Genomic DNA, 13692 nt, shown 5'->3' on the forward strand with positions numbered 1-13692 from the left:
CTTCAACTTAAAAACAAAAATTCACAATTGTCACAAATTGACGAGTTTCTTACGATCAAAATATTTCCACAGATTTCTCATTCATGATGTATTTACTGTACAAATCTTTGTCTTCTACAGTATGGTCTTGAATCCTTGTATGCATATTTACTTTGCTGCTCAGTTGGGGGACTTCACAAAAGGTAATGATTAGCTGCTTAATACTCCAATGGGCAACAAGAATGCAAATACTCAGCCAACAGCCTTTTCAGAATACAGTTAAGATAGTTAACTTCTCTCTTGCCAAGAACATCCATTAAAGCAGTAATTCACACTAGGAGGAAATTATTAGCTAAAATGACTATCTTGGTTTTCCATCTGCTGATATAACATGATGATTTGGGACTCCATACTTTCGATGGCTACTGGATCAAAATCTAAAACCAGAAGACGCTGAATAACAGTTCACTGCTCAACTCAAATTGCTTGTTAATATCTCCTAACAGCCACAACATTTGGCCACAGTGTAATGCTTATTACTGAAATGAATGTACAAGCTCAGCTAACAGCAAAAACATACTCGAGGCAAAAATTTTGTTCACTAATTTTAAATCAAATTTCTTCTCTTGTCCTGGCTCAGGGAATAGTTGGGCAGACAACACGGTAGCGAAAAGTCTCCAGGCAAATCATGGAACAACCTAATTTCTCCTCCCAATTTATGTAATTACCCTTCAATCGCCACCTAATTTTTTTAAAAAGCCCTAGCGAGTTGCTGCAGTACATTTTGTTGATGGTACAGACTGCAGCCATGGAGCGCTGGTGGTGGAGGGAATGAATGTTTAAGATAGTAGTAGATGGAGTGATTATCAGAATCTAGTTGTGTATGAATTGCAGTTAACAGTTTGCTTTTCCATTCCACATTATATTAACATGGTCAATTTTTCACCTTTCTGAAAAATATACACAGTGACAATTTGATTTACTGTCAAATTACTTTGAATAATTTGTTGAATTGGAAGTCTACATTGTTACTACTATGGTTAGTTAAAAATATTATTTTTTTGCCTGCCCTTTTTAATCCAGGAGCTGCATCTACTACAGTTGCAACTGACACACCAAGGGGAAGGGACAGGTTTAAAATGCAGCCAAACAGAAGCAACAACTGTCTGTTACCCATTCCATTGCCCAGAATACCCAACATATCTCCCAAGATTGACATGAACTTCATCTAATCTTGTTGACTTTTTTCACTGCTTGTGGCATCGTCTTCTTCAAATTGGGCAGACCAAACACAATTTAGGAAACTGCTTTGCTGCATCTGCAACTGGGACTCATCTACTCTGTTTTGGCTCTCCACTTAAACACATTTCCCCATCACCAACTAGGACTCCTTTGGCTTCTAATACTGCTCCAACCAAGCTCAATGCAAGCTTCAACAACATGTCTTTCTCTTTAGCGCTCTGCAGTCCACTGGTCTTAACAACATCTTCAGTAACTTAAACCATTTCAGCACGGGCCACCGGTGATGGGGACTAGTGGTATCCTGGACAGATGAATGCAAAATGACTGTGTATCTTTTGTCCGAATACTACCTGGCAAGGTTCTACATATTGATGTTTTCCCTTTTCTAGACAGGTGGACCTACTGTGCAATTCAAACAATTCTTCCTTTCCTTTAAACATCCTGACTTTTCCATTTTTTAAATTGCCTTATTGAGATGATCATTCATATTATTTAACGGGTTTTCGCCTCTCCAATAAGCAGTGGACAGGTCAATCAACTCAATAACCTCTCGGTGAATGGGGTATTTTTTTTCTCTGCTTCCTCTTCCCCCACCTCCCACTTTCATCCGACAAAGGGACTTGCTTGTCTTTCAGTTTTCAGTTCTTAAGAAGGGTCAATACCTGAAACACTAATCCGGCTTTCCTTTTAAACAGACATTGATCAATCTACTGTGTATTGTTTGTACTATCTTTATCTCTGGACGGTGATCAAAATAAGGGATCTATATGCACTTATGATCTATAAAAACATAATTGACTGCAATCCCAGCATCAACACTGTACAGAATCATACAAGGTGACTTTGTTAAAAGAATGCAAAAAGCAAATGCTAGAAATCCAAAATAAAAATAGAAAATGCTGGAAACACCCATTAGATCAGGCAGCATCTGTGGAAAGAGAAACGCAGTTAAAATTTCAGGTTTGTGCCCTGTCATCAGAACTTGAAAAAGTTACAAATGTAACAGGGCAAGAAAAGGAGGAAACAAAGGCAGGGCCTGTGACATGGTGGAAGACTGGCGAGATAAATTATAATAGGCATAATGGTACATGGCAAAAGGAGACAGTAATGGGATAACAAAGAAACAAAATATGGGACTAGAGGAGATGTAAATTGCAATAATAGAATCATACCAACAGCTGCCATCAGATAAAAGGGAAGACAGAGGCTATTAATTCAAACTGTTGAATTCAATGTTGAGTCTAGAAGGCTGTAAATTGCCTAAAAAAAAGATGAGGTGCTGTTCCTTAAGTTTCTGTTGAGCTTCAATGGATCAGTGTAGGAGGCAGAGAACAGAGGGATCAGAGTGGGGCTAAGAGTTAAAACAACAAGTGAGCAGGTCAGGGCCATGACTGCAGACTGAGTTCAGGTGTTCTGCAAAGCGATCACCCAGTCTGCATTTTGTCTTCCCAGTTCAGGGGAGACTGAAATGTGAGCAATGTATACAGTGTACTAAATTGAAAGTACACATTGCTGCTTCACCTAGGAGTGTTTAGGACCTCAGAGGTAAAAGGGCATGCGTTGCATCTCCTGTACTTGTGTGAGGAAGTGCTGTGGGAAAGGGAGAGCAGGTGATTGAAGAGCGGATCAGTCCCTTCAGAATACTGAACAGGAAGGGAAGGATATTGCATTTGGTGATGGCACATACTGGAGGCAGCAGAAACGGCAGAGGGTAATCCACTGAAGCTGGTGAGCTGGAAGTTGAGAATTGGTCCAAGCAAAAAGGGGAAGGAGCGAATGCAGAAATGCGGGAAATAAATACAGTCGATGGCCCTGTTAACAATGGTCGAAGAATCCTCGTTTGGGAAAAAAGGAAACCATTTCAGAAGCACGGGTATGAAGCTAACACCATCATAACTGATGCAGCAGGGATGGAAAAATTGGGCAAAAAGTCTTTACAGGAAGAGAGGTGGGAAGAAGTGAAGTCAAGGTAGTATGGATGTTGGTCTGTAGCCGATCCCCAGAAATGGAGACAGAGAATTCAGGGAAGGGAAGGAGTGGAGAGGGATCATGTGAAGGCAAGGGAAGGGTGGAAATTGGAAGCAACATTGGTGAGCTATTCCAGTTGGGGGCAACAACAGGAAATGCCACCAACACAACAATGTAGCAGAAGTGGTGAGAGTAGGAGACTTGATGAGGACTGGAACAAAGATTGTTCCACGTATCACAAGAAAGAAATAACTCGGAGCCATATAGGTTCCCAAAGCAACACCTTTTATTTGGAGGAAGTGAGCGGAGTAGAAGAAAAAGGTGTTCAATGTGAGGACAAGTTCAGCCAGGCCAAGGAGGGTGGTGCTGGACAGTGACTGGTTGTGCATTTGATGAAGGAAGATGGTGGGGGATGGAGGTGCAGATAGATTAAAAATCTGTGGTGAAAAGGAGACAGTTAGGGCCAAGAAACTGGTAACTGTTAAACTGGCGGAAGGCATTGGTGGAGTCACGGATGTAGGTGGAAAAAGAAACGGGACAAGGGGAAGAGAATAGAGAAATGAAACAAATCAGCTCAATCAGACAAGAACAAGCTGAAATAATTCCTTTCTCTTGGTCTTTAATCAGTACGGTTTGTTTTTAGCAAAGATAGATGTGTGTGTTTCTAAACACCTGTTAGTGCATGATCAATTTAAAAATTACCAGCAGCAGACTTTTGTGGGTTTAAAATAAGAGGATTATTTATTCTCACACACTGCAAAAGATCCAAATGCTGCATCAGTCACATACCACACACACCAGAAGGATACAATGAAAGAAAATAGCATACTACAGCAAGTATTAAACCAAAAGTTCATGTGTCTTTGCAAGTCAGTGAAGAAGGAAGATTTTTCACACTCTTGAATTGTAGCTCCACTAAATTCAGGTAGCTGCAGTTCGATATCAGGATTATTGCAGGATGTCTTCAATGAGAAGAATGTTCAGCAGGTCATGAAGTCAGGCACTTGTGGCTGTGGTGTCACGAGGTCCAATTTCTTTAGAGGTGAACTTGGAGTTTGGAATCAGGCTGGGAGACTTTTTAACAAAGACTATTAAGTTTCTCTGTTCTTAAAAGACAAAGGGGGCACAGCCTTTCTCTGCAGCTGTTGTCTTGTCAGCATTATTCTGCAGACTGCCCCCAGGTCTTTTTTTGAGTTTCACGATAAAAGGATTTCAGTACCAGGGAACCAGTTTCACTCTCATGGTCAACAGCTATTGATATACAATAGGAAGTAGAAAGTAGTCTTTCACACTTAATTTGTGGATAACTGGTCTTGTCAACTTTACTTGGTTACTTCACAAACCTGGAGTCATGGATTCTAGGAGTTCATTGACTCGTGTCTTGGAGTAAGCTTCAAACAATGGCAGGCATGAATTCCACAAACGAGTGCTGTCTAGGCATGTCCATTAAAGGGGCATACCCCACCCATTGTGGCTCAATTCTGAACTTTCAGGAAGCTTACTAGTCTGTGTTAACGTTTCAACGGTCACCTGACTCCCTTGGCAGCCATCATAACCATTCATCAGTGTCAATTTTTAAATAAATAAAAACAATTTCAGAAGCTTCTATACGAGCACAGTCCATGTTTCAAGCTATGAATATGAACTGTCTTTTACTGGGCATGAAATCTGACTGCCCACAAGGCAGAAGCGGAAAACATATGCCCAACCACAGCCACAGGAACATTATCTTCCACTTTAAGTGAAAACAATACAATTGATCAGTTTCTAAGGGATACCAGTGCAATCATCCCTCCCTCTGTTATTTTTATTTTCTTTCTCCTTGTACATTCATATCGTTTTTAAGCTCTGGTGTCAAGTTACAATTTTCCTTATCCCACAAATTGCCCATTTTAAAGCTGCAAGGGAACTGTTTTTTCTCCGATATTGGTTCTTGGAATTTCTCAGTCTCATATAGTAATCATGTTCCACATTTTCCATCATGATGTTCTGAATCAATTGTGACCAGGTTGAGTATAGAAATCTATATCCCTTCATTTGGTGTCATGAGCATCCTCAAAACAAGGTTAGATCACTGGATGGACAAAGTCACAAGCCTAGACTTACAATTATGTACTGCCTGAACCAGGAGGACTTTAAGAACTATGACACTCTTGCTAAAATATTTATCAGAATGCATGTATTTTAATGGTCAAAAGCTATTTAAAAAAGATGATCAAAAGACTAGCGATTGAAAAACTTAAAAGCATTTGAAAAGAAAAATCAAACGCCATGGGATAAAAAATTTAAGAAAAACAGTTAAGTTAGCAATCTGAGTTTTCATACTCCTCAGAACTGCAAGAACCTCTGTTCAAAGGTGCAGGAAACCACTACAAATTCTCCACTAGTCTTACACAAGTGTAAACAGCTGAAGTGCAGACCTCTTGAAAAATAAGTCCAAGCGTCTGAAAAACTACTTGGCCGTTTTCCAAGTGTGTCCTATATTTAAGAGGAAGCACCCAGATTGTTATACAATTAAATCATTTATTGGGTCTATATAACACAAACAATATAACATATATAAATACAAATCATTTAAACTCCATTGGTTACAGGTCTTCGACAGAAACATGTAACCTTGGTGATTCTCTACTTATTTTTTATTCCTCTATCCTGTCTTCCAATGCTGTCTTGTGTTTCTGAAAAAAAGCTTTTGGGTAGCCGAATACCAAATTTTAACTAGCCTAATGTTTGTTTTAGAAATTTCACTGTATTCCACTTTAATATTTACTTTACAAATCAAACTTTCTGATGTCAAAAAGAATTATCTTGGAATAACTGAAGCAAAAAGGTTACATCATTCATTTTGTAACTAACCTAAAAAGTATTTGGAGTATTTATGTAATATTAATAAATTGCACATGGCTTTGCCAACAGTCAGTTGACTTCTATGTATACAAACACACACAAAGTAACTGAGGAGCTGAGAATCACTCTTCAGAAATTCACTTCACAAAACCATCTTGTGGGTCTGAGCCTGCAACTGTACTGCGATGGCTGACATGGCAAAATTGAATAAGGTTATTTCAAAAGGGAATTGGAAGGGCACTTGAAGCAAATAAACTTGCAGGAGTATGAGGATAGAGTGTGTGTGTGTATGTGTGTGTGTGTGTGTGTGGCGCGGGGGGGGGGGTGGATTGGACTAACTAAATTGCTCTCCAGAGACCAACATGGTCTTGATGGGTCGAAATGCCTTCTTCTGTGCCGTATGACTCTATGGCTCCGTTAAAACAAGCATTTTATAATGGCAAATGCAGACACAAAATGTAACTAAATATTGTGACAGCAATGTAATGGATAGCAAGTGTAGGTCCTATGCAAGAGCTTTTAATATACTAGCAAGTTACCAATGGCATTGCTCAACGTCAAAAGATCATTGCATATGAAACAAACAGATGCTGATGAAATCAGGAGATGCTGTAAAAACACACTCCACAGACCACATTGTAGCCAAAGACCATATCTAAATCCTCAAAGTTGGCAGAAAATTTAAAATGGGAAATGTTGACATAGCAACTTACAATGGTACTAACAAGAAAATGCAATGAAAAATCTTGTCAACAGTATAGTCTGTGGAAGAAACTGCATACCTTGCACAAGGCTTCTCAAATAAACTGCACACATGCCTGTTGATGACACCTAGTCCAGTTTTCAACTATTTGCATTTCATGAACTTTTTGACAATAGAATATTTAGCAGAAGAGCCAGAATGTGTCAAGGGACCAGCCAGTGAAATATCAGGGTTAAAGGAGGCAGAGATCCTTTTAAGAAAGAGATTATTACAAATGTCTATGCAAGCTTTTCTGTACTGATTACAATGCAAAGCAAGCCTGCATGAAAAAAGATCCAGAAAATTGATATACAGTGCCCTGAGTAAAAACTTATGTGCACAAATTATTAATTTCTTTCAATGTGGTATACGATTCCTGAACATGATCAATCCTAAAATCATATAAAAATTAATTTGTATTCAGAGAGTAAAGGTTATCCTCCATATTACAAATTCTAGATGCATTTCACATTCCTGAAAGTGGTAAATGCATCTTACTTCTATGGGAGTTGACTCACAATTGCCTATTATCTACTCACATGATAGCATAACTCGAGGACAAACAATAGCGTCCCTTTATAATCAGACTGATTTGTGTCCTTCTTCAATCTCTCCAAAGAAGGGCTAAGCAAACACTTGGTGAGGCATGCGAGGCCTGATTCGAAACATTAAGCTGCTTAATTTTGCAATAAGGTTACTGAAGTTATGATCAGAATCACTTGGTGCAAATCATCCAAATTACCTTTAGTGAAATGATAGAAAATAAAAAAACACATACGTCCCTGCACTAGTGGGTCATCTTACCTAATTAAACAAGATGTCTTCCAACTATCATCCAGACTTCTAATCTTTTTCCCTCAGCAAATTCTCTCACAGCATTCCCTTTAACAAGCTTAGCTGCACTCCCAGACGCCCTGTTTCAAAAAGCCAGCCCACCTTTGTTCCTCTTTTTAATCTCGTCAAGACAGGTGAAAAGTCTTAGGACTTTCCAACATTATGGATGTGAGCTTTTTTTAAAATTAATTATCCAGCTAACAAAACGTCTGTATTTCAGTCTCTAGGAAAAACATTCACCATTTAGCAGATTACTAAGTTTTATATGTCTGCTATTCAAAAAAACTTTAAAATTAACCATTATTTCCCCATCTTTCCTGTGGCAATTGGTCAAAAAAACCTTTAAAAATGCCATTCCATAAGAATACCCGCTGCAATCTTCGGAAGGTAGTTAATGATCAGATTCATTGGCTAACGTGACAATATTTGGTTCAAAAGCATAACAAATATTGTGATAAAAAGTCAGTCCTGCCTTACCAAGTGCTTTAGTACGGATAAAAGAGATTAATTTTAAGGAAAACATGGTTGGAGTAAAAGTATTAACATTTCTTTAATTTCCATTTTATAAGTTTCCATCAATTTAGGGTTCATTTGTACAACCACAATTAGGCTATGCTGGACAGATTTCCCAGAGCTTGACCTCCACTTACCCCAATACAGACAGCAAGGATTATCACAGAAACTCTAAAAATACTATTCCTGTCACAGCAACTAATATCCCCAGTACCATGCACAATCATTGGGCTGTTTATATCAAGACCCACTGCCATAACACAGGGCCAGCACACAGATTAGTAGAATAGGGTTGTCCATTTATAAAATTATAGAGTCATGAATGGATACAGCACAGGTGTCTATTTGGCCCGTTATGTCTGTGCCAGATCGTTGCAAGAGCAAATCAACGAGTTCCACGGTGTCAGCTGTGGCTCAGTTCATAGCATCCTCGCCTTTGAATCAGAGGGTTATGGGTTCATGTCCCATTCCCGGAAACCAAGAACTGTGATTGTACTCGAAAGAGTTGCAATCTGTGACTTGATAACTCGAAAGAGTTTCCCAGTCCTTTCCCTGTAGACCTGCAAATTTTCTCTCTACAGATGCTCATCCAATTCCCTTTTAAATGCCCTAATTGAATCTGCCTTCGCCACACTCTTAGACAATGCATTCCAGATCCTAACCACACACTGGGGAAAAAGTATTTTCTCATGTCACTGTTGATTTTTTTGCCATTCATCTTAAATCAGTGTCCTTTCGCTCTCCTTATCTACTTTGTCTAGACCTCATGATTTTGAACAGCTCTATCAAATCTCCTCTCAACTTTCTCTTCTCTAAGCTGTTCTCCAATTTATCCATGTAATTGAAGTTCTCCATCACTGGAATCGTTCTCATCAATCTTTTGTACACTCTCTCAAAGGCCTTTCCATTCTCCTTAATGTGTGGTGCCCAGAATTGGAAACATTACTCCAGCTGAGGCCAACCCAGAGTTTTATAAAAGTTCATCATACATTGCTTCCCTTTGTACTTTTGTCTTTTATAAAGCCCAGAACCCCATGTGCTTTTTAAAATCACTCTCTCAACCTGTTTTGCCACCTTCAACAATTTATGCACATATACCCCCAGATTCCTCTGTTCCTGCACCCACCTTAGCACTGTATCCTTGATATGATATTTTCTCTGCTTGCTTGGAAATGTTTGCTTCCTGTGGTGAGTCTAGGCTAGCTAATGTGTTTTTTCTGCCTTTTGGAAATACAGGTAGTTTCTCTCAAATCCGGCAACCTTGAGACCCGAATCCATGCTGGATTTCGGATCTTGCCGATTTCTGGAAAAAAAATTGAACCTTAATTCAATGAATAGGGAACACATGAAGTCAAGAGAATAAGTCCCTTTAGAATACATATTGAAGTGTTTTCTTATCCATCTGAGTTTCTAGCTTTCTTGGGATACGTTCCTGTTTTTTTCTATTGATGCTAACAAAGCTGGATTTGACATATTGGTTTTATCTCCAGGTAGGCTTTTCTTAATTTAAGTGCAGGCAAATGAATTCTCACTCTTCTGCTTGGTTTTAACTTTTGTAGTTTTTCCTCAATGACACTGCTGCCTTTATCCTTACCGAAAATATGCTCCCAAGTAGAATGCATAGCTAAACATTCTACCTCATTGAATTCTGCAAGAGTCTTTTGATCTTCCTGGGGGCAGTTTAACCGTCTCTGCCACATCTGCACTGACTTCATTCAAATCCAAATCATTTTCATTAACTGTTTCAACCATCTCTGGGAAAAGTTCAGCCATCTTCATGGTAAGGTAAGTTAAGTAAGGCTGGCTCTCGGGCTGTGCTGGATTTAAAGTACAGGTATGCTTGTGAAGCTGCTACTCAGAGCGTGGGAAACGTCAGGTGTGCGAAGGGGATAACTACTTGGCACACCACTGGCAATTCCCCCAACAAGCCAGTAAGTTTCCTCAGTCACAAAATGACAGAATTGTCACAGCATAGGAGGTGGTTATTCAACCCTCCATGTCTGCACTGACATATCCAAATGAGCAATTCAGCTGGTGCCATTCCCTCGCCTTCTAACCATAACCCTGCACATTCTTCCTTTTTAGGTAACAGTGTAATTCACCTTTGAATGCCTCAGTTGAACTAACTCCACCACACTCTCAGAAAATGCATTCCAGTCCTCAACCACTCACTGTGTGAAAAAGATTTTCCTCATGTCATTCTTGATCCTTTCACAAGTGGGGACAGTTTCTCCTTACCTACTCTATCCAGATCCCTCATGATTTTGAATACCTTTATAAAATCAGCCTTCTCTTCTCTAAGGAAAACAGACCCAACTTCTCTAATCTATCTTCATAACTGAAGTTCCTCATCCCTGGAACCATTTTTGAGATTCTTTTCTATATTCTCTCAAATGCCTTCACATTTTTCCTGAAGTGCAGTGCCCAGAACTGGGCATACTACTCCAACTGAGGCCAAACTAGTGTCTTATACCAGTTCAACATAACCTCCTTGCTTTTGTATTCTATGCCCCTATTAATAAAGCCTAGGTTAATGTATATTTTATTAACTGCTCTCTCAGCTTGCCCGCCACCTTTAATGACTTATGAACATATACACGCAAGAAATGGTGCACAAATATAATGGGACTTAAAATACTTGCATGGCACGCTTTAAAAGAAAGATCCTATTTTCAGACACTGCCAGTTTTCAGATAGATGGATTTGAGATACCGTACTGTATATGCTGAAGTCAGCTGAGGTATGAGTGTACTGGTTGAGTGAGGGCCAAGTCTGACTTTGTTAATATCAGCATGCAACTGAATTAGCGAGTAAATTTGATGCCACTACATGTGTACTTAAAACTGGAGCTAACTTGGTTAAAATAAACAAACACAATTCATATTGTCAAATAGCCAGAATAACTGTCAAGCCTAATATCAACTTCAAAATACAAAAAAATCCAATTCAAAACACTTATGCAAGGTGTTCATCTATGGTTTCTTTATTCACAAATGTCCTCAACAGCACATTGTTTCAATTCTAAAATTAAGCAATATTGAATCCTTTAGCAAATTTCAACAAGCACTTTATTTGCAGATGTTCCAATTTTACTAGTTCCATTAATCACAATATCAATACACTAAATCAAAAGGGGGACAAATAAGTACAGCAGGAGAAAAATCAATTATACCTCTTGACATTTTTGTTTCTTAAAAATGTACAAAAAATCCACATGTCCAATTTTTTTAAATTCTTGCGGCAACATTGCATTCTCTCATTCACTTTTTATGCATTGTTGAGAAGGTCCTCTCTCTGAAATAACCTTTCATATAAATTGCTAGAGTGACGTTTTGCCTACACTGACAAAATCTGATAATATATTTACATATATGGGGTGAACAATTACTTTTCACGTACAGTCCCAAACGTATGGATCACTGTGGGAATTTTGCCTATGCCTATTCCACAGGAAACAATTGTTCCACGACAGTCCATGACAGAAGATGGCTGATCCAGATCATCCATCCTTCCACCTCAACCAAGTTATTAGGAATACATTTAAACAGCCTAGAAATAAAACCATCCAACAATATTCAGATTACAGGCCCACTTCGACCAGAACCTGATCCACCTCACGTATTTTTAGCATTTTCTGTTATTGTTTCAAATCTCCAGCAGTATTCTGCTCTTCAAAATTATTGTGATGACAAGGAGATGGAGTTAAGGTACAGATCGGACATGATTTCATATTTAAGCAGTCTCAAGGACCTGAATGGCCTACCTCTACATCAACATTTTAAACCAAACTAGTTTCATTATCAAACAAACATGACTAGACAGCTATGTTGATAACACATAATGATCATGGGTTGCTAAAACAGACATCATGTGCTGGTAGCAATGAATTTTTTGAAAGTGTCCCCATGCACACAGGTGCCTCACTCATACTCAAGTTACAATTGATTACAGCAAAAAATTTAAAATAGAACAAGTTTTGATTTGTCTACAAGATCCTCTGAACACAAGTCTGAATGATTGCACAGCGTCCAATCTTAAATCGAATAATCCCAACTACTCCACAACTGTACACAATTACAAGAATTTCCGTGAAAGACCCAGTAAATCTACTCAGCTGCTTCCTGCGTTTTGATGTGATGTCCCACACTTCAGGTCATGCAAAGAGAAAGAACTGAGCTCACTGCGGGAGACCAAAAAAACTCTCTAGCCTTCACCAGCCTCTGTAATCAGACACTTCCTAATCTCGTATTTATGTTCACCCGTAAAGAGTACATTCTCCTGAATTACTGGTTTAATTTGAAAACAGATCCTTCGATGGTGTAACCGCCTAGAACAAACAGACATACAAAAACACACTGCAGATCACTGATGTCCCTTAGACTTGACGGCTGTGGACGCATTTGCAGCGGCAGCTTCTTTGTTGTTTGTTTTAAACCGAGTGTGAGTGTACACACGCAAGGGGGAGGGGGCGCAACCCCCGTGTGCAATGTGTCCTCCTGCCTCTCCCCACCCCTAAAAAAAACTTCAAACCCGAGCAGAACGAAGGCTGTTGAGGAGAGGAGGTGGTCGCTGCAGGGTGCTGAACATGTTTGTTTTGAATGCAGAGTGTGCACTAAGTGCAGAGACCCAGTGCCCGGGTTATCTTCAACAATGAAGACCGGGGGGGGGGGAGGGGGGCAGTGTGTTTCTTTCCATCCAAATGTGAATGGCGGCGGCCTCGCCGTTTTACTTCACCTCCTTGAACTCTTCCCTTTTACCTCCATTAAAGCTGACCCTCCCCCCTCTCTTATTTAGGACTGAAATCCTTTTCCCACACCCCGGCCTCAATTCTCCCTGTCCAGCCCGGTACTCACCGTCAGTGAGGGTGCCAGGATGACGGCCCGGATGAGGCCAGCGTGCCAGTCCCGCTCCCGGAGAGAGGCGGACGGTTGCTGGCCGGGCCGAGCGGCCCCACAAGCCGAGTCCCCGAAGAGGCAGAGCAACCGTTTTCCGATCAGCTCGGTTCCCGACGCCGCCATGGAGGGGGGGAGGAAAGAAAGAGGGTAGAGGAAAAGTGAAGCCGGCGCTTGTTCCTTTTCTCACAGGCAACGGTCAGTCTCTGAAACGGAATCACAACGATTCCGCCATTACACTTTCTGCACCGCCACTGCAGCCGAACCCATCGAAACTACCGGAACAGCGCCGCCGCCTGGCCGGAGGACCAGGGCTGCAGCCGCACTGGCGGCGACAGCGCCCCCTACACTACCGGAGGGCCTCAGTTAGCGTTACCGGCGGAGACAGCGCCTCCTGCAGTACCGGAGGACCACAGTTAGCACCCAGCCTGCGGCAACAGCACCATCAGGCTGCGGCAGTATGGCAACTACACACCTCGAAGAATGTGACAATGAGCTGTGTTACAACAATAGCTTGCATTTGTATAACGCTTTTAACGTCCTGAAATGTTCCAAGGAGCTTCGTAGGAGCATTATCAAAATAACATTTGACACCCAGCCGCAGATTAGGACAAAAACAGAATCCTGCGGATGCTGGAATTCTGATATTAAAGTACTGATGAAAGGTTACCACCC

The 13692-nt window shown here is 40.4% G+C and overlaps 1 protein-coding gene across 1 annotated transcript in view; it reads right to left on the minus strand.

Moving 5' to 3' along the window:
- kdm3b (lysine (K)-specific demethylase 3B) overlaps positions 1-13294 on the minus strand; it is a 137815-nt gene extending 124521 nt beyond the window's left edge. Inside the window, exon 1 of the mRNA XM_078550661.1 lies at positions 12979-13294. Within this exon, the coding sequence (XP_078406787.1) occupies positions 12979-13143 (165 nt within the window). The 5' untranslated portion in view covers positions 13144-13294. The remainder of the gene's footprint in view (positions 1-12978) is intronic.
- Between the last annotated feature and the right edge of the window lie 398 nt (positions 13295-13692).

Source organism: Cetorhinus maximus, chromosome 10 (genome assembly GCF_964194155.1).
Source record: "Cetorhinus maximus chromosome 10, sCetMax3.hap1.1, whole genome shotgun sequence".
NCBI lineage: Eukaryota > Metazoa > Chordata > Chondrichthyes > Lamniformes > Cetorhinidae > Cetorhinus > Cetorhinus maximus.